This window comes from Nymphaea colorata, chromosome 4, assembly GCF_008831285.2.
Source record: "Nymphaea colorata isolate Beijing-Zhang1983 chromosome 4, ASM883128v2, whole genome shotgun sequence".
NCBI lineage: Eukaryota > Viridiplantae > Streptophyta > Magnoliopsida > Nymphaeales > Nymphaeaceae > Nymphaea > Nymphaea colorata.
This window is the reverse complement of record NC_045141.1, coordinates 19,588,446-19,611,752: the sequence shown is the minus strand read 5'-3', so window position 1 is coordinate 19,611,752 and position 23,307 is coordinate 19,588,446. Positions and strand designations below refer to the sequence as shown.

The window sequence follows — 23,307 nt, the reverse complement described above, 5'->3', positions numbered from 1 at the left end:
GAGAGAGAGAGAGAGAGAGATCTATTTCAATTTTGAAAGCACAATAAAGTAGACACAGATTACTTTAATCACGCCTTCTACCCAAGAGGTTGATCGGAAATTCGGACTTATCTATAGAATGCCCAAGTCCCTGAATTCCAATGCTTACAGGATCACGTTTCGGCTTTGATGAGAGAAACCAGGATCAGGATTTACACTTTATACGAGATATTCAGCACTCAATAGAGCATGATACAGGTTTATACTGAGAAATTACTCGAACAAGGCTAAGACCCAGATGGAATATAAGCCAATGAAACTCTCTCTCTCTCTCTCTCTCTCTCTCTCTCGCGTCTTGTCTGTCACCATCCAGTTCTGTTGCATACATGTAATCATCTCATTGCTCAACTGCACTGACCTGGCGCAGTAGTGGAGCCCCACGCTGGCCAATAAGTGCATCTTTCAACCGCGACATAGGAGAGAAAATGCGGCTTAATTTCTGCAAAATGAAATTACAGAATTCAAAGTTAAAAAGACTGACAATCTCACATGTTCCTGAACAATGACTGAATGCATAAAATGCAGGAGCTCAGGATTCATACTGGATCAAGAAAAATTCATGGTTTACTATTATTATTGACATTCATTTTTACATGACATGTTGGAAAGTATTCATTGAATGGCTCGTGCTGACACAACAATAAAACTACAAATTCTGTATTCTCTAAGAAAGAAGTATATCACCAATAACACAAGGCATCAACAGGGTAGCGAACCGCGAAAACAAAAAGAAACATTGATCAACGCTTTCAGTCATGGTATACTATTATTAAATGTTGTAAAAAGCGTGTCGTAAGCCATATCGGTCTGGCTTTAATATACCGTAAAATATCGTAACATACCGTAATTGTATCATATTTTTTTTAAAAAAAACTGAAAAAATGAAAAAAAAAATCTGAAAAAAATCAATAAAAATTAATGTATCGTAACTGTATCGTAACTATATTGTTATGTATCGTACGATACGGTACCTGTATCGTAACTGTACAATACAAGTGGTGTATCGTATCACATTTTTGAAACGCGACGATACGTATCGTATGATACGGCCCAGTATCGTACGATACGTACAACATAAATTTTATTATTGACATTCATTTTTACATGACATGTTGGACTCTATGAATTGAAGGACTCGTATAGAAACAAAAACAAAATTACAAATTCTGTCTTCTCTAACAAAGAAGTATATCACTAATAACATAAGGCATCAATAGGGTAGCAAACGGTGAAAAATGAGATAAGAGAACTGCCAAAATAAAAGGCAACATTGATTAACGGTTACAGTCTGATGCAACTTGATGGCATTTAAGGAGGCTTAACTATCAGAATGCATCTATTGCATTAAAACAGGTCTTGTTTTTTTATCTTCTCTGGTTTATGTTATCGATGTCACCCTGCATCAGACCATATCAGCCTCCACGTGATATGCGGCAATACAGGTCTCATTTTTTAATTTATCAATATGAAAATAAATTAAAGTGTTTGATCTTTTAACCTCACAAATTTGAAAAACACGGTGACCAAGCCAATACATATTGGCAGATACAAACTGATACAGTACTAATACTGTCTTTGACAACATTATCTCCTGGTATCAGCTTTAGGGAAGCCTTTCCTCTTTTAACATTCACTTCACCATCAATACATGTACCATCAGACCATCGTTACATAATTTAATTCTCATTTAACATTTAATAAAAAGGGTACATAGCACTGTAGAACTACATCATTCAAATGCTTGCAAGAATTGGGCATGTTTATATTAAAATAGCCCAACAATGGAAAGGAGAGGAGAGGGAGCTACTTTCAACTGTACAGACTGCTAGCTAGCCTGAATCACTCTTCTTATTCCTAAAATCCATATGATACCCTAATCATCCATCGCCTTATCAATCAGAGTAGTTTATGAACCAAATGACAATAAGCAACTGATGCCCTCCCCTCATTAGCACTGGTTTCCAGACCTACACCCTCAACACCCCCCCGCCCCAACCTCACCGCTTCTTCCATCAGCTAATTTAATTGTTCGTTTTAATGGTGTTGTTAAGAAAACATCAACTATTTATGTTATGGACTTCTCTCACAATTCTATCCATACCTATGCAATTAATGGATTCTCCCAATGTATGTTTCTGTATATGCTGCATTACTATAATATGATGTATGCTACTATATGTTCTCTCTCTCTCCTCCCCCCCCCCACCCCCCTCACTCACGTGCACTGTGCACACACGCACAGAGAAAATTCAACTAATCCATCATCTCTCGTATCCCCATATTTTCAACTGTATGCATGTGACAGAACGTTAATCAGTGTAAAACCTAGAATTTGTGATCTAGAATCTCAAATCACCCCTTATCTGAAATCCAAACCACTCAACCACCCTTTGGTAGGTAAGAAATGTAATGGAAAGCAATTAAATGTAATGGAAAGCAATGAGATTACTCGAGGAGGAGAAAACTACTAGCCACATGAGTAAAAAGGTTAGAGCACAGACCACCAGCAAATATAACATCTTTTCCACTGAATGGGGAGAATGATGGCATGTTTAACAGAGTAAAATGTTGCAATTGCGACACTATTTTCAGCATCAGATGATTACTGCTTTCACTCTGCTAGTCACATTTATAGGGAGAGTCTAGATGTGGAGAACTAAAAGGGCATAACAGGCCTAAGTGGCACCACCACAACATGTTAGTTCAAGTCAACAAGGAAAGGAGAAACAAATAAGGGGGACAAAGTGGATGACTGATCGCTGATGATAAAGGACTGGGAGGGGAAAGAGCAGGAGGACCAAAAACAAAGTAATATTTTCAATAGGCATCAACTAGAATAGCTATAAATGATAAATGTCCTTCCAGATATATAGCGAAACTAAAATACCTGAGAGAAAATAACCAAATAAGGTTACCTCATCACCGATGCTTATTTGCCACTTAAGCTGTTGAATATGCAACTTCTCCTGCTGCCAACGGTGACCTAGAATGGCAAGTCCCGTCAGAGCTGCAGCAATAAACACAGACCAAAATGCATTTGCCTCCCTAGCCTGAGTATATAAAGACACTGCCCGTCTTTTCCACCATGATTCACGAGGAAGACCAGATCCATTGCATTTTGTCACTTTCATCTGCTTTGATGACATTGCAGAATCCGAAGGATAATGTGCCCGTGAAGCAGAACAGTCTGGCTCTTCGAGCAGTTCAGCTTCAATCAGATCACCTTCGCTGAAAGGGACTGATCCACTGCTATCAGCTTCTGCACAGAAAGGTTCAATTTTAGTGGATATAAGACTGCAGATTGCTTAGTTCGATTAGTCCATTCAAGACCTTGTAAAATAATAACCGTTTTGAAGCTTTATCATGGAAATGGAAGCATCTGACTTTTTTTCATCAAAAACTGAATTCCACGCAAAAAAACATTGGATGCAGCAAAGCATCCAACGAAGCTCCGCATCCTACTGGAGTCCAAGTTCTCACCTGTTCTCCCATCTGTCTCCCCTTCTTCCGAACCCAAATTATGCACCTCCATCTGATCAACAGCTTCATCTATTTCAGAAGCCTGAAATGATTCCTCTTGCAAATATTGATCAGCATACTCTGGAACATTTTTCACACTCCCAGTGAAGAAGACCTCGTCTGACACCAAAGGCAGATTCTCATGTTCGCAGGGTGGAAACACAAAATGTTCAGACATAAACATTGAACGTGCATATTCTTCTTGTAAACCCTCCGGCTCTTCATGTCTATCACCTTCATCTTCAAGCCGCCTAGCACCAGGAGATGCAGAATATGCTGATGCAGTGAGAGATACAACTTCCCAATCATTTCCACGTGGTAAAGTATCTACCTGATCCTTTTCACGGTCTGCCATCTAGGACATTCCCTTACCTGCAGAAGAACGAAGGTTAAAATTGGCAAGTAATTTTCCTTGGAAAGGAATGGAGAAACAACAAAAGAATTGCTCTTCTTAAGCATAAGCTATATGAAGTTACTGGATTCTATAAATCTAAATGACAAGACTTTCGAGCAATCTCTGTGGGTGTGTGTGTGTATATATATATATATATTCATTTAGATTGATAGATGCCTTGTTTTTATATTTATCTCCGTCTAATAAATGTATATGTTTATTTATAGTCAACTGACTTGAACCAAGTCAGACCGATTAGCCCTTTTAGGGTCTTCAACAACCTGTGTCAGACTTCCGATTTTCTCAACTTATCTTTTGGCTATTGATTAGTAACTAAATTTTTTGTGGATGTAAAACTAAAAGAGTAGGATCTAAGCAGCATGTTAGATGACCAAGTGCTTATTTCACTGACACCAGGTAAGCAACAAAGGATATACAGCAGACCATCTACACACATCAACCACACCAACAGACAATACTCGATCTGTTAATCAAGCAACTAACACATGGAGCCTCCAATTTATTCACATTTAGATGCTTCCACTCTCCTGTATACAAAGCACTACTTCCAACAAACAATTCATAAGACCTGTGCGACCATGTGTGCAGTTGCTTGTGCAGTCCCAGTTGGCAATTGAATGCAAAACGGAAAAGGACATTCAAAGAAGAAACTCACGAGAAAACAGAAAATAATATCCAAAACATTTGATGAATGACGGAATGGAAATTCCAATAAAAGTGAAGATGGAACAACGGCACCTGGGCAGTGAATAATCGTGACTTGAAAATTAATTCAAATAAAAGAAAGACTGTAACTCCAGGCTAGAAAACTGCTCTGTTTAAAACCAGAAAAAAGGAATACCAAATACAATAACCTCATTCATCTCCTACCTCAAAGATCCTAAATTCGTAAGCAATCCAGAATTCAGGCTACCATCACTGCATTTACGATATTCACTGGAATTACTAATGCCTATAACCCAACCAGCTGAGAAAACAACCCGTCGATATTGATTATTAAGTAATCAACCAAAAAAATTGACTCGATACGAGATAAATTGAGAGTAAGAAAATTAGATGAGAGCAAAGTTCACCATCAGCTCTAAAAAAAGGTAAACACAATCCAAGCCGAACATTCATGCCATCAACACAATCACAATTCTAGTACCGAATGCAAGAAAGAAAGTTTTAACCAATCAATAGGATAGCCTAAAAGTTTTATCCCACGAAAAATAACCAAAAACTCAATTAGATAAAATGTTTGTAATAAGGACCAAATGTTTGAAACACAATAACCGATTAGCAGAAAAACCCAAAAACGAATCATGAGCTCGAGCCACCAATCAAACGCCCAGGTCTCAATAAAACAGTCACCTTCCGCGGATCAAGATCCTGACCACTATACGAAGAACAAACAAATTCACAAACTCATGTAGTTCAAGTCCCAATCGCCCAAAGATCTTCAATTTCCACAACCAGCAAAAAGTAAAAGGCCAAAGGAAAGGGAACAAAAGAAAGAAGAAAGGAAGATTTCAGCGATCAACCACTGGAAAGCCTCAAAACATTATGATATGAAAAAGAAAAAAAAAAAGCGTCAGGCTCGGATACTCGAAATCGTAATAACGAATTCATTCACCTGAAAACCAGAAACCCTGGATTCAACGCTGGATCCTCGAACGGAACATTAGGATTTGTCGCGCCGACGCGACCGCGGGAAAAGTTTCCCTCTTCTCCTCTTAGCCGGAGAAGATAGGCAGCGGATTTTAGGAGAATTTGCGATAGGAAAAGATGAGAAAACTATAACAATTAAACAAAAACAAGTAAGCAAATTAAGACAAACATGAGAATGGCGCCCCCGTTACTTTGTGTAATTAAACAAGTTGACCTCAATTTTGCAACATTTTCAGAAAAGTACCCAAAATTGATCGTCCGAACTGGCTGCTAATTAGGGTTCTACGACGAGTTGAGCTAACGCGATCTCAACTCGAACTCACTCAGTTAAGTAATTGACTGAAAACTTGAGCTGACAAATGAAATGAGTTCGAGTTACATGAACTTGACTTGACTCAATTAAATTAGAACAAGCTGGTTTAATGTATGTTATCCTTTTTTTTTTGGTAATTTCCAAACTTAAAAATATATGAAAGAGATCAAGTCAAATTAGTAGACGGTAGGTAGACGAGCTTAAACGAGTCGAGCTCAAGCTCTGCATCGATCTGTCGAGTTGACCTTGATCTAACTTTGTGCAGCTTGACCTGAACTCCAACAGAGCTAGAGGTAAGCATGATAGGAGTCGAGTCGAGCTCATGTACAGCCCTACTGCTAATTTAAACGCACTGGGTGTTAATCTCATGCTATAGGCTTGTTTTTGTATTAAGTAAAGTTGCTTTCCTAGATGTATTTAGATACTAAATCCAGGATTTGGCATGTTTCACGTTTGTTGAATTTGGCTTTGTATTAAACTTATTATTTCTTTGAACTCGAATTATTTTCTGATACCAAGTGCTCGAGATCCAGTTTTTGTGAGATAGATTGCAAGGGAAAAGGCTAAACTTTTTTAAGATGGCTAAGTTCAAAGCTCTGCAGTTGCAATATTTCCATAATGTCTTATTTAATTTGATAAATGGTTGATACAGGTCGGTGCGCGGTTCAATTTTCAGCTATAACATAAAAACTGACATTCAAACACGCCATGCCTACCTACCCTATCCTCATTCGCAGCAAAAAACGATCTATTTTATCCGCAAAGTAACGGGTTTATAAATGTTTAACTAAATGGCAATTATACGAGCTTTAGGCCGAGTGTAAAAGGCATCCCATATAATTGGTTCTGCCTCGCTATACATATGAGATGTCTCCCCACATGGTCTAACCTTCTCACATGTGCTTCCTCAATCATTGGTGTCAATGCACCGTTCATTCATAAAAAAGCTACACATGCTCATACCTTCACACTCATATATATATATATATATATATATATATATATATATAGAGAGAGAGAGAGAGAGAGAGAGAGAGAGAGAGAGAAGAAGAAAAATAATTTAATTAAACAAAATACATGCGAAGAGTAATTGACGCAAAAAAGAGCCCATGCAGAAAATGTTTTTTTTTTTTCTTACGACTTATTAAAGGCTGAGAAATTTGAATATTGAGAATCACATGCAAGGACGCTGAGTCACTTGTTTGAGAGCGCTAGGTTCGAGCGCTGTGCCGTTTTAAATACCTTTTAATGTTATAAAATATAACTTGTAGCATGACTTGGAATATATTCGGCGTTTTTTTGGCATTTCGTTTGATTCGTTCGTTGGGCTCACACGCTGGCCTTAGGTGTGCATGCACACACACACACACACAGAGAAGCCACGTCATCTGGTTGGCCAACCTTTTGTTTTCATCCTACTTGGCATGCCACATCATCACGAGAGAGGGAGTGGTGGGGCCATGCGGGACCCACAAGCGGTAGCTCCGGCTCATCGGGCGATCCGCTTTTCCTCTTAGCGAGTCGGTCAGCTCGAACCGTATCGCTCCACCCTTTGCCCGTTTTCCTCCCTCTCCCTCTCTCCCTTTCTTGTGTTCTACTACGAGTAAATCCTCTTCATTTGCCGGTTCGTCCGCAGAACTTGGGATTTTATTTGCTTTTTTTCGTTTGTTTGCTCCGCCTCCTCCCATTTCCTGCTGTCCTCGCTGCCTATTCTCCCTCGCTCTCTCTCCGTCTTAGTTTGGTTGTTTACACTCAACTGATGAAGCACTCCTCTTTTCTCCGAGGAATTATCGCCGTCTTTCTGCTGCCTTCCGGTTCTCCCTACTTAGCAGAGAAATCCGAGGCGGGGGCTAGCAACTTTCTTCTTTGATCCGCTCTCCCCATGCTTCGCCGCCGTTCCGCGATCGACTGAGCTGCGCAGATGCGGAGATCGAACCAAAGGTGTGCATGTCTGGTTGCTTTCCTCTTTCTTTCTCTTTTCTGGCGTCTGCGTTGTGGGTACATTTTTGCTTTTTTTCGGGGTTAGGGTTTGCTGCTATTTAGGCGTATCTATAGGAGGTGGGTGGGAGGTGCCGGTGGGAAGGCAATAAGAAGCGTTGTTGCTGAACAAGTTGGATCGATTTTCAGTGCAATGTGGATTTCTCAACTCAAATTGTGGAGTTCACTAGTGTTTTTTCGAGGCCGATTTACAGGTTATGAATGCTTGATTTTAGATGTTAGTGTGACATTGGCTGTTCTGTGAAATGTGCAAAACGAGTTTACTGGAGCCAGACTTAGGTTCACCAGATTTGATCCATCGGATACTTAGTTGCTTTTTCCTAATTTGGCTGCTTGTTTTTCGATTTTCAAGGTGCTTTCATGTGGTTTGACCACTTTTTTCAGAGTCTGATATAATACTGCACTGCGTTATTTGCTCAGGTTTCGATCAATCTTTATTTGGCATCTGAATTGAGCAACCAGTAGTGCATGTTGTCATTAGGGTGATGAAGGGAATTTTGCCACGGGTAATTGGGTGTCGCAACTTTGATCGCATGAATTGTTTGCTTCTGCAAAGGGATCACTCTAGGCGGAATACTCTACGTTTGGTCATATGTTTTATTTCCTCCATTTAATTGGGTTGTGTATAGTTTTTCCATGCTATGGTGGGACAAGGCGGTTCCGTTTGACCTATATACTTAGTCACAGAGACCTGCCAAACTTCCATCCTTCATCTGTTAGAATTGGTTCCGAAATTGGCATGTGAATTTCATTAGTATATTCGGGCCCCAATTTGTCCCTCTTTCTGCAATATTTTAGGTTTGTGCATCTATACTAAAAAGTAATGTTGTTCCATGGATTATGAAGCTAAACTTGTCATAATGAAAGAAGTTTAATCTTACTGCGTTGTCTTTATCTTTTTTCCTCACCCTTCTTTCGGTTTGACATAATTGTCCTTTTTTAAAGCTTAACTTCGAGAAAGTAGCAATTCAGTTGAATCTGATGGTGTGTTTTGACATGTTGTCCTCGTAGACAATTTATTAGGTCAATTTGCAGCAAGTTTTCTGGACACATTTGCAGTCATCTATTTTTTATAAGTCGACCTTGAGTTACATGCATGGCTACTTTCAACTTTTAAAAGATCTGGAAATATGTTAAGCACTACAACAATTTATATACGTTGAGAAGTCCAGCAGTTGGCTATCAACTGTGCTCCAGAACTATTATCAAATATGTCCCGACCTATCGTATAGAGTTTTTGTCTTTTTGAGTATAAAGTATGCTGTCGAGAAGCATGTATTGGTTGTTGTGGTCTGACTACTTCAATGAGCTGGATTTGGCCTACTTGCTTGTGTTAGGTATCAATCAAATGGTATAGGCTCCACAAGAATATGCCCCTCTTGTGTTGTTTCTTCGGTATACTATTCAGTGCTTTTGGCATTGGTGTAGTGCTTACAGGCTATACTAGTTCAATCCAAGTGATTTAGGATGGTATTGTTGTTATTGTTGATGGATGACGTAATGGTATGGGCTTTAGCATCTAGTGCGGTATGTCTCATGTTTGGTTCAGATGGTCACTAGATTTTTTTTCTTATTTTTCCTTTTCTATTGCTTACTTCAGTGCATGTTGTCTGGAGGGAGGTATCTGAATTCTAAAACCATGGTTAATGTATGTTTTTCTGTGTACTTCAACCTAAGAAGGTATTGCTTATCAGTCCTCCAAAAGATGTATAACACAGACCCTGTGGTGCAGATATCCCTTTCAGGAGTTCTTTTATTTTGACCCTCAGATCTATTATGGTTGAAAGATGCTACACATTCAGCGGACCTAGCTGCACCATTTTTGCCGGAAGGTAGTTCTTGTCTTTTCATGGATCAGCCAATTTGGTCATTGTCAGGACTTTTCATCATATGGGGCCTCAAACCTCCTTGTTTTGGATCTCTAGTTTTGTGTTGTTTATGAGAGGATCTATTGTGTCATTCTAACCTGTTGTAACTAGCAGATTGTAAAGCCAAAGAAAGACGAAGGGGCGCCCAAGCCCAACATTTCCAGCAAACAATATCATTGGCACTATGCCTTCATGGTGGGGAAAATCTTCTTCCAAAGAAGCAAAGAAGAAGACAGGCAAAGATAATATATTTGAAAATTTTCATTTTCGAAAATTGAAGATCTTATCTGAAGAAAAAGGCAGTTTTCGATCTAAAGCAGGATTTAGAAGGCAGAGCATTGACACAATTTCAGAGAAGGGCTCTGCTTCCCGAGCAGAGTCTCGGTCAACATCACCATCTAACCAGGTTTCTCGTTGTCAAAGTTTTGCTGACAGGCTACATTCTCAAGTACTACCACTCCCAGGTGTACAGCATTCACATACAGATCTCAGAAAGCCAGCAGTTGGTGCTCACCAATCAAAATTGAGCAAGCATGAAAAACCATCATCCTTTCTTCCTCTTCCTGCTCCTGAGAAGGCATCAAGCAAGCCTGATACCACTGATGCTGATTGTGGCTTGGGGACCGGAACTGCATCTGTCTCTAGTGAGTGTTCAATTGACAGTGATGATCCAACTGAACCACGCCAGATTGTTGGATATGGTCATCATAGTCCTAAGGGCAATGGACATTCCAATAAATCTGTTGCTAGCAGCCGTTCCAGGTTTGTTCATGTTTCACTTTTTAACAGTGATTGTTAATTTTAATACCCTTTTATCTATGGATATTTTGTTCTGCTATGTGTTTTCAAATTAAAAGCATATGATTTCTATTTTCAAGTGAACTGACTTTTTCTTTTCTCTGTTGTGTGGCTGAAGTGTTATGCGTCCAGCTAGTTCTCCTATTGTCGGTCAAAAGAATTCAAGGCAGACTCTGAAACCTGCAAATTTACCACAATTCTCCCAGGTTTCTCATACTTCAAAGAGAAGAGGACCTTTAAGTACCATTGAACACCCACCAAGCTTGCAGATTCCGCAGTATCATGCTTTTGGAAGTGGTCCTGATAGCTCAATGTCAAGCCCTTCTAGAAGTCCGTTGCAAGTTTTCAGTTCTGAGCAACAAAATGGCTGCTTCTGGGCTCCAAAAGCATACCCTGAAACTTTGCCCTTTGGATCAGGTCATTGCTCCAGTCCAGGTTCAGGTCATAATTCTGGGCATAATTCTGTTGGGGGAGATTTGTCAGGGCAGCTATTCTGGCAACCTAGTAGGGGCAGTCCAGAATATTCTCCAATACCTAGCCCCAGAATGGCAAGTCCAGGCCCTAGTTCTAGAATACATAGTGGTGCGGTCACACCATTACATCCACGAGCTGGTGGTGCAGGCCCAGAATCACCAACTAGCTGGCAAGATGAAGGAAAGCAGCAACAGTGTCACAAGTTACCTCTGCCTCCGTTGATAATATCTAATGCTAATCCCTTTTGTTCATCAAATGCATTGACAACCACATCATCCTCACTCCCACGTAGTCCTGGCAAGGCAGAAAATCCCCCTAGTCCTGGCTTGCGTTGGAAGAAAGGAAAGCTTTTGGGCCGGGGCACATTTGGACATGTTTATGTTGGATTCAGCAAGTATGTATATTCCCCTACAATCATGACTAAGGCTGCTAATTTATTTACCTATAACTTTAGTGTCTTGTCTTCTGACTAATTTCTCGTTGGTTTCTCATACTTGAAATTTGAGTCATGCTATCCTTGTTTATGGGTTTCCCTTTTGCAAGCTTCTTAAAGTTTATCTCATTCTGTGGTTCGAACTTCTTAATTGTAGTTCATGAATCATGCAGTGAGGAACTCATGGGTTTAAGATTATTTGCTATTGAGTTGAGTTTTGTCCCTTATACATTCATGTAAATATGCCTTCTAAATTTCATTATTGGAGACAAAGATTTGCTGTTACACTGTCAGGCACTGTAGCATTTTTTTCCCAATATTTTACTCCCTTGTATTGACTAGATAGTCCCTTTCATTTTTCTGTTTGCCTTCAGTGAGAGTGGTGACATGTGTGCAATGAAAGAGGTCACATTGTTTGCAGATGATGCAAAGTCAAAAGAATGTGCAAGACAACTGGGACAGGTGAATTCCTTGTCATGGATCCACAACATACTTCCATTCCCTCTGGAAAAGTTTATTTGGTTTTTATATCTGATGAACCTTTGAGATGTTTAATTTCATGTCTACATTATGTGGTCAGAATTTTGTGAATTTCTAAGGTTACATTTGCTTTAACAGGAAATTGCTCTTCTAAGTCGGTTGCGACATCAAAATATAGTACAGTACTATGGATCTGAAACTGTAAGCCTTATTCTTCTTAATGATACCACTTCCACTTTCTGTTGCATATTCAGAGCTTTTCCAAAGCTCTCTGTAATTTCTACTATGGAACTGCCTACTTAATCTATGCTTAAATGATATTTTTGTCTTCTTGTATCGGCTCTATGTCTTGTTGAGGATTTATAAGCTTAATATGACTCACAAACATTACACACAAAAATCTTGGAATATCTATGGTGAGTAATGAGTTGAATGAAAATTACCCCATGGGCTGAGAGCTTTAGCATATAGATTTGGTTGAGCTTTTATGCACATCCATGTGCTTATTTAGTTGTCTTTGCTTCCCTTGACTTAATATGCTGAAGTGTATTCATTTGGGAAATCCACTGAAGGAGTTAATTTTTCACCTATGCGAAAGGCACAGAAATTGCTTGGCAGGGAATAACCTTAATAGCTAATGATCCTTTCAAATGATAGAACCTCCAAATTCAAAGTCTGAGTGCATCCTATCCATAAAAGAATCCAAGTACTTGGTCCATTGCCTCCATGTACTGGACCCCTTACTCCATCTGATTGTTTATGAAGCCATGACGAACCTTTGGTTGAGAATTTATTGAAGGGTTAATCTTTTTATTTGTATTGCATTTTTTTTCATCTGGAATTTTGTGTCACAAATAGAAGAATCTTCTTTTGTGGTTCAGTAAGGTCTATCCATCTTAACGTTCATCCACCCAGAAAAATGGGGAGGACAAGGATGAGAGAAAGAGACAAGGATGAGAGAAAGATATAATACTTGGTCAGGTTATGACTATTCTGCTGAAAAGTCACATATATTTGAGTCAATCCGACCTAATTAGTGCTCGTTTTCCTCCAAGTTATGTTAGGACTTAATTCTACATACTAATTTTCTTGCTATTTCTAGCCTTCTTTTTTGGTTTTCTTTTTCTTTTTCTTTTTTTTTTGGGTTGGGGGGGGGGGGGGAGGCGGGGGCGCGTTTGGTTTGGAGGGGGGGGGACCGGGATATTATTGAATTTGTGATTTTTTGGAGTGTTCCACAATAAGATGTGTAAATTAGCGTGGATCTTTTAGATCCTCCCCTCCATGTGCTTTGGTCACTAAATGGAATGGTGGTGTTTATACAAACTACAGATCAAAATGCTTATGAGTCTGTACAAACTCTGTTACTTTATATTATAAGGTGATGGTTTGACGTAAATGTTCTTTAATACCTGTTGTCACAACTGATTTTATGTTTCTTTATTTTAAGCAGATAGATGATAAATTGTACATATACCTTGAATATGTTTCTGGTGGTTCCATTCATAAACTACTTCAAGAATATGGGGCATTCAGTGAACCTGTTATCCGCAGCTATACTCAACAAATTCTCTCTGGTCTGGCATATCTGCATGCAAAAAATACTGTCCACAGGTGTGTGCCAGTTCTTTAGACAGCAATTTAGATTTTATATATCATTTGTCTTATTCATTTTATTTTTTCAAAGAGACTTTTGAAATGTCTTTTGTGCATGTTCTCCGTAGGGACATAAAAGGTGCAAATATACTTGTTGACCCAAATGGCCGTGTGAAACTCGCAGATTTTGGGATGGCAAAGCATGTAAGTTTTATATTCTGTTTGTTCTGACCTATTTTCTTTATGTCTACTCGACCATGTTGGCTGCTAAAGATTTCTGGTTTTCTTTCCTTGTACACTATTTATCACTATCTAAACAAGTAGAAAGTCCAAGTGCTGGACGCATCCTCAATGGTGTTTGGAGCTGCTCCTAGTTCTCTTTTTTCCCTTCCTTTTGTGTAGATGAACAAGTTTATCCTGTGGTCAATGAAAGAGTTTTCCCTGTTCTTGCTTTTGCACAATTTGTAACCTCTTAAACACTTGGATTCCTGTCTACCATATTCTCAAAGTTGTACAATTATATAGTCCATCATCTTTGTGGAAATTCCAATTTTTGTTTTTGGAAAGTTATAGATGATGGCATGTCTGTTTTAGTCGAAGAGAGATAACTTATTTGATAGACAAATTATGGTTACCAGACTCGTTCATGGGTAAGCTTTGCCAGCCATACATGGAGAGGCTAATTGACTTCACCTGATGGCTATTTTACAAGATACCACATAACAACAAATGCCTTTATGTTAGACTGGTATCAAACAGAAATCATACATATTTCCATGCTATATAACATTGCTGAACGTGACTTGCAACTGCTTTTGTCTGGATGGTGTTAGAAGGTATAATATGCACTATCCTCTTGTGTACTTTATGGAATGCACTTATTATTCGTTAGGTCGATTTCATGTGCATAGCTGAATAAAAACTTGGAAAATACATAAAAACTGGTTTTTGATTTCAATTGTAGAATGGATTTTTGGTGGACGCTTCTTTATGATTAATTTTGTCTTCAACTTCTGACTGCACTGCCTCTGGTTTCTCAATCTGTATTGTGAAGCACTCATCAACATCCCCAAGAGTTTGAAAAATCTTGATAGGCAGGCAATGATATCGGCAAAAATATTACAGTATTTTAAATATCACCACAAATATACATCCTGAAAAGATCATGGCATTATCTTGCAATTTTTTTGAAAATGTACATGTTCTATTTTCATTTGTTATGCCTACTTTTTTTTTTTACTTTTTCATTTCTGCATTAATGTGAAAGTTTAAACATTGATAGCTTTTGTTGTTTTTCTTTATTTCCATTTTTCAGAATTCTTAGGTTTGGAAGAAAAGGTATTTTGAAAAATTCCTAAAATATTTAGCCAAGAAATCGAGAAAAATATTTATGTCAGAATACCTGGGGTACAATTCTTTGGAGAATTTGTTCTCTTCTTATCATTAAATGGAAAAGCATGAACATGAAGTAGAACTGCGTTTGGAGTTTCCAACCCTGAGGAATGGCTCCAACTGTGGTGTCTTATCTGGGGCACCGAAGCCATAATTTGGACCTGGATTTGGATCAATCAGATTGAGATAATATATTGAAGGACCAAGGTCAACCCATTACATATGGATCATGCTATTGGTGGGTGTTCTTTTAGCATCAAACCCTCTGTGTTATCTAATCCTCTTTGATTAAGGTAGCATAATCTAACGTCTGGTTTCTACTTGAAACTTGTGCAAGGTATCCCAAAATTCCTTCTCAGTTTGATGTGCTTATAGCACCCATGACAACGCCAGTGTATCAAATTGAAAAGTGACCTAAGTAACTCACCTGATCTCATTCCTACTGGATAATAAATGTTAGAATTTGATATTCTATGGATGAAGTATAACTGGCTGCAGTTTGAATTTAATAGGGTACGTAAACTCTACATTATGCTAATTTGACCAGATTTGCTGTGAACTTCATTTCTTTTTATGAAGCTAGCATTCGTGATGGTGAAGATTCTTACGAGTTATGACATTCTTATTCTATTTGTGTCACCTTTAGTGATTTTCCTGGACCATTCAATATCTTTATATGGTGTGTTATTGATGGTCCTCATTGTTTTACAGGATTATCTAATTTTTGGTCACTGATTTGTTGTTATTTAACCTTGGCAGGTTACTGGTCATTCACTGGCATTGTCATTCAAGGGGAGTCCATATTGGATGGCACCTGAGGTTAGAGTCTTAGACTATCCATTTAGTTGCTTTTCCTGAATCTGGCTCACCTGCCAGTAATCCATGGTATAATTCGATTAATTGGGCAGGTTATTAAAAACTCAAATGGTTGCAATCTTGCTGTGGATATATGGAGCCTTGGATGCACTGTATTGGAGATGGCCACAAGGAAGCCACCATGGAGCCAGTATGAAGGGGTCAGTGTGGTTCTTGTCACTGGAACTTCTGAAACTGAAAGTAGTGCTGGAAATAAGTGTATCTTGGAAAATAAACTTACAGTTTTATTTGGCTATCCATGTAAGTGCATGTGTGTGTGTGTGTAGATGCAAAAGTATAACAACCCGACCCACTCCTGGCCTCGGGCCCCTGGTTTGGCGGATCTCAACCCGCCCCCTAGCAGTTTCGGATCCAACCCCAAAAAGGTTAGGAACCAGGACAATCATCTCATCAATGACCCTCATTTATAAGCCCTTGAAAATCTCACACAATCTTCAATACGGGACTAAACTTTTGGGGCGTTACAATACACCCTCCTTAAGGCACACGCATCCACGCGTGTGGGTCCGTAGGTCCAAGTGTTGAAACCGGCTCTGATACCACTGTAACAACTCGATCCACTTCTAGGTTCGAGCCCCTGGTTCGACGGATCCCAGCCCGCCCCTTAGCAGTTTCGGCTCCAGCCTAAAAAAGGTTAGGAACTAGGACAATCATCTCATTAATGACCCCCCCTTTATAAGCCTTTGAAGATCCTTCACAATCTTCAATATGAGACTAAATTTCTGGGGTGTTACAATGCACCCCCCTTAAGGCACACGCGTCCGCACATGTGGGACCCATGGTCCGAGTGTTGAAACTGTTCTGATACCATTATAACAACCCGACCCACTTCTGGGCTCGGGCCCCTGGTTTTGCGGATCCCAACCTGCCCCCTAGCAGTTTCGGATTCAACCCCACAAAGGCTAGGAACCAGGATAATTATCTCATCAATGACCCTCATTTATAAGCCCTTGAAGTTCTCACACAATCTTCAATATGGTATTAAACTTTTGGGGCATTACAATAAGTGCTAGATGACCTGAATTACCTGTCTACATGTCCAAGTGAAACTTCATGTTTTTTCTCTTTTCTCTTGATTACCTCGGACTTGGGGTGCCAATGCAGCTGCATCAGCTAAACAGAAGATTTATAATGCCCTGCTACGTCATTGACATTTTCCAATTATACAAATAATATTTTATATGAATACTTATAAATTATGATATGCTATCTTGGTGTCATTGCTCATGCCGCTGCTGATTCTTTCCGTCCTTTTTCTCTCTGTTTGCTGATGATCCAAAGGTTGCTGCACTATTTAAAATTGGGAACAGTAAGGAGCTTCCAGCAATTCCTGACAGCCTATCAGATGAAGGAAAGCATTTTGTGAAGCTATGTTTGCAACGAAATCCATCAGACCGTCCTACAGCAGCTCAACTATTGGAGCACCCTTTTGTTAAAAATGCTGCACCACTAGCTAGGCCTGACCTTAGTGGCAAGCCTTGTGAACTGAATAATAATGTTACAAGCATAATAAGGCAAGCGGTATGATACTATCCACTTGTAGCATTTTCTCTCTAGTTTATTGTCCTTAGATTTGTACTGTATGCTTCAGTTGTATTCTTGCTTAAGAGAGTTATGGGATAATGGATGCATCTTTTTGAAAGCTTATTAAAGTGTATCAGTTGGTCTTGTTCTGTCACAAGTCTAAAGACTCTAAACTCTAAACTGAAGTTATAATGTACAAAATACTGCCAATCTTTCTCATATGTCTAGATGGTGTCAGTTGGTATGTGCTCCAAGAACTAGTAATTTTGACTCTGAGAATGTTATCCTGCCCTGACAATCAAAGATTCAAGAACAATATTTCTCTCCATTGCATGTTGATCTACCTAATATGTATCATCATCCTGATCATCTGCAATGAATCTTGTTACCAGTAATTTCTGTGATCACCTTTTCAGCAGTTGCCAAAAGAGGGGTGATATATTTTCTTATGCACTACAATTCTTAGCTTTGAACTGTAGTTTGTCTCCGTTTTAACTTGTCGTTCCATATTCATATTTCTGTCTATGCATACCAGGGTGTTGGACATGCAAGACATCTTTCCTCACTTGATATGGAAGCCATGGCAATCCAGAAGGATAGAGTGGTAAAATCCTTTCAGTTGTCCAGGTTGGTTGCCTTCTCTTTAGTGCAATGATCCACAAGATGTAGTTCTTTGTTCTACTCTGGAATTGTGATTGGGTGTCAAGTTTTAGTACTTTCTAAATTTATCGGTCCCTCCCTCTGATTATGACCTGATTCTGTTGAGGTAAAGCTGTAAAGGATTTCAAAGCATCAGTTCGTTTGAAAGGCTTGTTTTGATGGTTGATAGCTGTCAAAATGGATTGTGTTATTAGAGTAAGAAAGTATGTTAACGATCATGTTTTAACATGGGTTCAATTTTTTGCTTTTCAGTGATAATCATATGCCACCATTCATGTCCTTGCCTGTCTCCCCGACTGGAAGTCCTCACCTTCACTCCAGGTCCCCACACCATGTCAGTGGAAGGATGTCCCCAGCATCTATCTCAAGTCCACTCACTATGTCTGGCTCATCTACACCGCTTACTGGTGGCAATGGAGCAATCCCATTTCATCTGAAGTATTCTTCCATCCATAGTGAAAGTTATGGTGGTATTAGGTCACCAGTTGGCCTCTACCTGAATTCTTCCACTATTGGAACTTATCACGACTTGAAACCTGATTTTTTCTTTGGAGCACAAGAATGCCCTTCTGTTTTACAGGAAAAAAGGGCCACCGAAAACAACATTCGTGGAAAGGCATTTTCGAGGCCAACTTATGGAGAAAATCAACTGCAATATGGTGGACGAGTAGCACTGGGTGAGCATGTATCACAGCTTTTGAGAAATCCCGCAAATACAAACTTGTCACCAGATGTAAGACCAAGCTCTCCTATGCTTGGTCATCCACGTCAGTTTGTCAAATCTTAAAGAAAGGATGCCGCAGGAACACGAGGGAATCGGGACTCTGTTGGCTGTAGACATGTTGGTCAATTCTGTGGGGATGGTTAGCTATGGTGCCGTGAGTTACACCAGACCAATTTGTACAACTACCCCACAAATGTGTGAAATGTCAATAAGGTTGAGCTATGGGCTGTTAGATTGGGAGGCTGATCTTCTTCTCTTTCCATGCTGGCACTTGTGTGAATGGGGGCGACCAAGCGTTAAACTTTGCTGACAACCTTATTGGACATTGAAAATTTTACAGAACGTGAATGTTTCCCTGGCAGTTGAATCCTCCTCTGCTAGGTGAGTCTTCTCTTCATGTCTGCTGTTGTTCTATACATCTGACCCCACTAAGCTTTTGAGTTTGTTACTTACATGATTTAGTATTTTGTTTTGATATTGCAGTGGATAAAGGATCAACTGCCAACCCTTCACATTCAGCTTTTTATTGTTTTTCTTTTGAATCACCTGAATGATTGTACAAGTTGGAGAAAATGTAAATTCTAGGTCAACACCAGAAAGTGTAAAAGTCAGGATTCAACAGAGGACAGTCACGGCATTTCTGAGTCTCTGCCTGTACTAAATCCATGTAGTTCATTCAGTTCTAGCTCAAGTAGAATATTGTAGTCATTGATGTTGTAAACTTACCTGATGTGCTAAGGAAAATTTATGTTTACCTTCTGGCTCGATTATGCCCAAATGAGTGAAGAATAAGGCAATCTTTCAAGTAATGACCATCTGGAACCCATAAGTGACTCCTCGTGTGTGCTTAAGGTGCTCTATCTGTTATCTTTTGCTCTCTCGCTAGAAAAGTTCTACTTGCTTTCACATGGCTACTTAAGAAACATTTGATATAGCAGCAGTTCACTGTTGTGGCCTTATGGAGAAGTTCAACAACATGGTCAGATAAGCGCTCCTCTTCAGTCTGTTGGGCTCAGTCCACAACAGGACCCTATGCTTTGCTGGTCAGATAGACCCGTGTTTTGCGTTTGGCTCAAGTTTCCTTGCAGTTCGAGTTACTTGTTCCTTCTCAGACTGGTTTTTCTTGCAGGAATATTGATGGTGAGGTTTAATTCATGTTGCATGCAGTTTATGACTTGCATATTGGAATTCGGTCGTAATGATGCTTCTGAAACACATCCATTTGGTTCAAATTGTTAAAATTAGATTTTGGAGTGTAACTACGCAGAACTAATTCTGTTATGTTTTACCTGTCAGTTACAAAGCATGCTATTGGACTAGCAGAGGCAACATACATATATGGCATTAGAAGATGCACATGTAAAAATTGAGATTAGGTCACCACGTCTTTGTGTAGTCCAGTAATTTTGGCCATTCGTTGACGTCAAAACCCCGATAGAATCAACTGGCATCCAAGGATCCTTTCTGAAATGCCAAACATTTATCCTTCTGGAAGCCCAAAAAAACCATATTTTTTATTTTTATTTATTTCTCTTGAGTTCTTCATTTGTACAAGACATATCTTCAGGTATCTTGGTGGGGAAAAGGACAAGATATTGGATCTTGACTCATTCTTCTCAACTAATGCCAATTTGTGATGTTGGAGACAAGGGTATGGGTTCTACTCTATGAAAATTCTCAAATTGAACTAATCAAATATTAGTTCATTAGATGCAGATTTGAGTTTAACGAGCAGAAGCTATTAACTCTATTTGGTTAATTACCTCATGATCAGATGCACGTATCTATCAATTTGTGACAGCTCTCAAGATACGAAGCACTTCAAGTACTGGAGGAAATCCTTGCATTCTCAGCGAGTCCCATGGAAACTCACTACTTTACACAAATTTGGTGAATCCTTTATGTTTTTGTAATATCCTGCGATTTGTTAAATGAAGTCTTTGAGAAATCGCTACTGCTCTTTCAAACATGCTTGAATAACATATACAAGTATGGGAATGCTGAAATCAAAATTGCTCAAGCCTTGGGCCTACTAAGGCCGAGTCGATCTGCAAGTATTTTTCTAGAATGCTAATAAAACTGTTAATAATTCCAATCTAGGGCCGCTGTTAACAGCTATTCAACCGGAAAATAAGAACAATAACTCTTTAAGATATTAAATTATTGGATTTGTCGTTCTAATGGCAAACAACCCAACTTTTTAAGGAAAATTTGTCAAGAAAATAGATACTAAGTTTATGATAAAAGTGCAAAAGGGCCCCTAACAAGCGGATGAATAATAAATCACCACCCTCACCGCCTTGCTTCTAAAGCTCATCAAATAGGCCCTGGACTTTTCTAGCTAATTTTCAGACTTCTTTTAAAGACATAACAAACAACCTGCTTAGCCTTCACATGACATTGAGTGTCATGCCCCTTTTTGTAGGTGAAAGGGCATAACAAGCAACCTGCTTCACATTTTAGATTAGAAAAGTTTGAAGAAAAAAATGCAAACCGGCGCTTATCTTTGGCAACTATGACAGATGCACGCTCAACTTTTGAAGGCTACTAAAAAGGCCCTCATGTTTTAATCACATGAAATTCCATGCACTAATATGGTTAATGACAAAAATGCCCTTATTTAAATTAAGAAACTTTTTATAAGGACCGAAGTGGAACTCAAAAAAAATGAAAAGACTTAAAAGGACATTTCTTTTTCAGTAATTTCAAAAATATTTATTTTTTTCTTTTGGTGGTGCATGCAACTCTGCTTCTGAACTTGCAAAACCTAGCTGGACAAGAGGACCCGACAAGGAGGGGCAATAGTCACCCTCTCTATCAGGCCTCTCTCTCTTGTTTTGACTAGAGATCGGCCCCCGCCCTCTCCTCAGATGTAAAATTTTCAAAAATTTTATATGTGAATTTCAAAAAATTTAGTTTAACATATATAAAAATTTTTGAAAATTTTTATTTTGGCCCCTATTGTAATTGTAAAACTATAGTTCAACCAAAACTCCTGGCTCCCCTCTCGGCCACAGCGGAGAGGGTGACGGTCGCCTCTCCCATCAACGACCCTTTTAAATTTTGTTGCTTGGGTTGGTAGCTATAAATCTTTTGTTTAGATGTCTGGGATTTCTTTGTCCAGCGTGGTTGCACCAACTTGGTTTCAAAATGTAATAACATGAACTGGAAAGGTTGCTTGAAGCTGCAGGTAAAAGCTCAACAAAGCCAATCATCACGAGCTTCTTGCTTGCCAGTATTTTGAGCGAGATGTTTATGATTGTTTTTCAGAACCTACTCCTTAAAGCAAACAATGAGATTTCACAATTTTCGAAATAATTTGGAGGCTTCTCCTTTTCTAATCGTTTGTTCTTCCATATGTTGAGTTGTTTCTGATTTCTACTCTTTCTTTGCAGTGCTCCAGTGAAGAGTTAGATGATGTTGCTCTGAATCCCATAGTATTGGTCATGGCTGGAAGAGTCCACAATTTCATATGGTTCTGCATTAGATGCTACAAAAATGTTTTGGTCTGCAATATTACCTAGAAAAAGCCAGTTTGAGGCTGCTGCAAAGATGAGGGCTGGAAAGGGGAAGACTGATTCTGGAGGAGATCTTAGTTTGCATTGTTTAATTGGGATTCCTGAATACGACCAGAATGTGGATGTTTCTACAAATTCGACAAAAATAATTGTAGGTGCAGACAGTGAAAAGTCAGTCACCCAACCCTTCATGGTAAGAACCTACGTCGATACCTCAAGATACCGCCCATGCGAAGTTTCAACTTGCACGTTAGTGGTAGAATCAAAAGGGAGAACTGTCGCCTGCCAGCCCCTACACGATCTTGTTGAACCAACCCCATTGGGAATTGCTGTCCTTCAAAAAGTTGAAATTGTTATAGGGTGCAAAAGAGGAGCGGCCATTTGTAATTGTTTCAAGTTAGAAAGGAAATTTAGTGTACAAAATTACTCTTCACAACTAAAATTATTTCAAAGAAGACTTACAAGAACAAGAATCGATGCCGGCGTCGCCGTAGTCGACCCCCGTTATCCTGCCGCAGGCCGAGGGTCGACTTTACCCTCATAGAACAGCAAAGCCGTCGATATCGAGGGTTGTCTGTCGACCTTCCGCTGTGCAGGGGACGAAGGACGCTGTCCTGCCATCGACCCTCGTCTAGTCTCAACCTCTTAGGAGTTTGGAGGCGTTTGTTCACCATAGAGAGGGATTTAGGGGGAAATAAGCAGCCTCCAGGGTCGAACTTTCTCCTCGAACTTTGCGCATTAAAGACACAAAACAAGTAAACAAATTTTCATGCTGAAGTGCATTTGTGTCCATGTCGTGGGGGTGCATACAGGTGGGAATTTTACTTGCCGAATACCCTGAAATTCATTTCCTGGTTAATAAATGCCCCGTTGAGCATTTTTTCATAAGTATAGTGGAAGACTCTTGACACTGTACACATTGAAGAACCATGATATTTGCATTTGATCGTTGCTGCTTAATTTAATTGACTTGCAGCTTTATTTCAAACGGCACACACCCATAATTAACTTGAAGTAATCACCTAGCATCACA

The 23,307-nt window shown here is 39.3% G+C and overlaps 2 protein-coding genes across 3 annotated transcripts; one reads left to right on the top strand and one right to left on the bottom strand.

Moving 5' to 3' along the window:
• Positions 1 to 5,744, bottom strand: LOC116253680 (ATG8-interacting protein 1). Of its 2 annotated transcripts, none has more exons than XM_031628617.2 (4): positions 5,589 to 5,744; positions 3,520 to 3,930; positions 2,955 to 3,298; positions 1 to 478 (listed from the first exon to the last, which is right to left on the bottom strand). In XM_031628617.2, exons 2-4 carry the CDS (start codon positions 3,911 to 3,913, stop codon positions 377 to 379), a joined length of 840 nt encoding a protein of 279 aa, XP_031484477.1. In that variant the 5' UTR covers positions 3,914 to 3,930; positions 5,589 to 5,744; the 3' UTR covers positions 1 to 376. The 2 variants fall into 2 exon arrangements, with proteins under 2 accessions (XP_031484477.1, XP_049933645.1); XM_050077688.1 differs by having other exon boundaries at positions 2,955 to 3,295.
• Positions 5,745 to 7,544: 1,800 nt separating this feature from the next.
• LOC116252704 (mitogen-activated protein kinase kinase kinase YODA-like) lies at positions 7,545 to 19,521 on the top strand. Its single transcript, XM_031627147.1, has 14 exons — positions 7,545 to 7,877; positions 9,667 to 9,766; positions 9,917 to 10,564; positions 10,719 to 11,468; positions 11,882 to 11,969; positions 12,126 to 12,188; positions 13,438 to 13,598; positions 13,709 to 13,784; positions 15,732 to 15,791; positions 15,881 to 15,988; positions 17,130 to 17,369; positions 17,908 to 17,999; positions 18,285 to 19,137; positions 19,240 to 19,521. Exons 3-13 carry the CDS (start codon positions 9,987 to 9,989, stop codon positions 18,817 to 18,819), a joined length of 2,751 nt encoding a protein of 916 aa, XP_031483007.1. The 5' UTR covers positions 7,545 to 7,877; positions 9,667 to 9,766; positions 9,917 to 9,986; the 3' UTR covers positions 18,820 to 19,137; positions 19,240 to 19,521.
• Positions 19,522 to 23,307: the final 3,786 nt, after the last annotated feature.

What these genes read in the sequence shown, in the direction of transcription:
- LOC116253680 (XM_031628617.2), bottom strand. Translation starts at nt 3,913, where the DNA reads ATGGCAGACCGTGAAAAGGATCAGGTAGATACTTTACCACGTGGAAAT. An exon ending in GGAGACAGATGGGAGAACAG is followed by an intron (nt 3,299 to 3,519) that starts GTGAGAACTTGG and finishes CTTTCTGTGCAG; the next exon opens with AAGCTGATAGCAGTGGATCA. An exon ending in AAATAAGCATCGGTGATGAG is followed by an intron (nt 479 to 2,954) that starts GTAACCTTATTT and finishes TTCATTTTGCAG; the next exon opens with AAATTAAGCCGCATTTTCTC.
- LOC116252704 (XM_031627147.1), top strand. Translation starts at nt 9,987, where the DNA reads ATGCCTTCATGGTGGGGAAAATCTTCTTCCAAAGAAGCAAAGAAGAAG. An exon ending in AGTACTATGGATCTGAAACT is followed by an intron (nt 12,189 to 13,437) that starts GTAAGCCTTATT and finishes TATTTTAAGCAG; the next exon opens with ATAGATGATAAATTGTACAT. An exon ending in AAATCCTTTCAGTTGTCCAG is followed by an intron (nt 18,000 to 18,284) that starts GTTGGTTGCCTT and finishes TTTGCTTTTCAG; the next exon opens with TGATAATCATATGCCACCAT.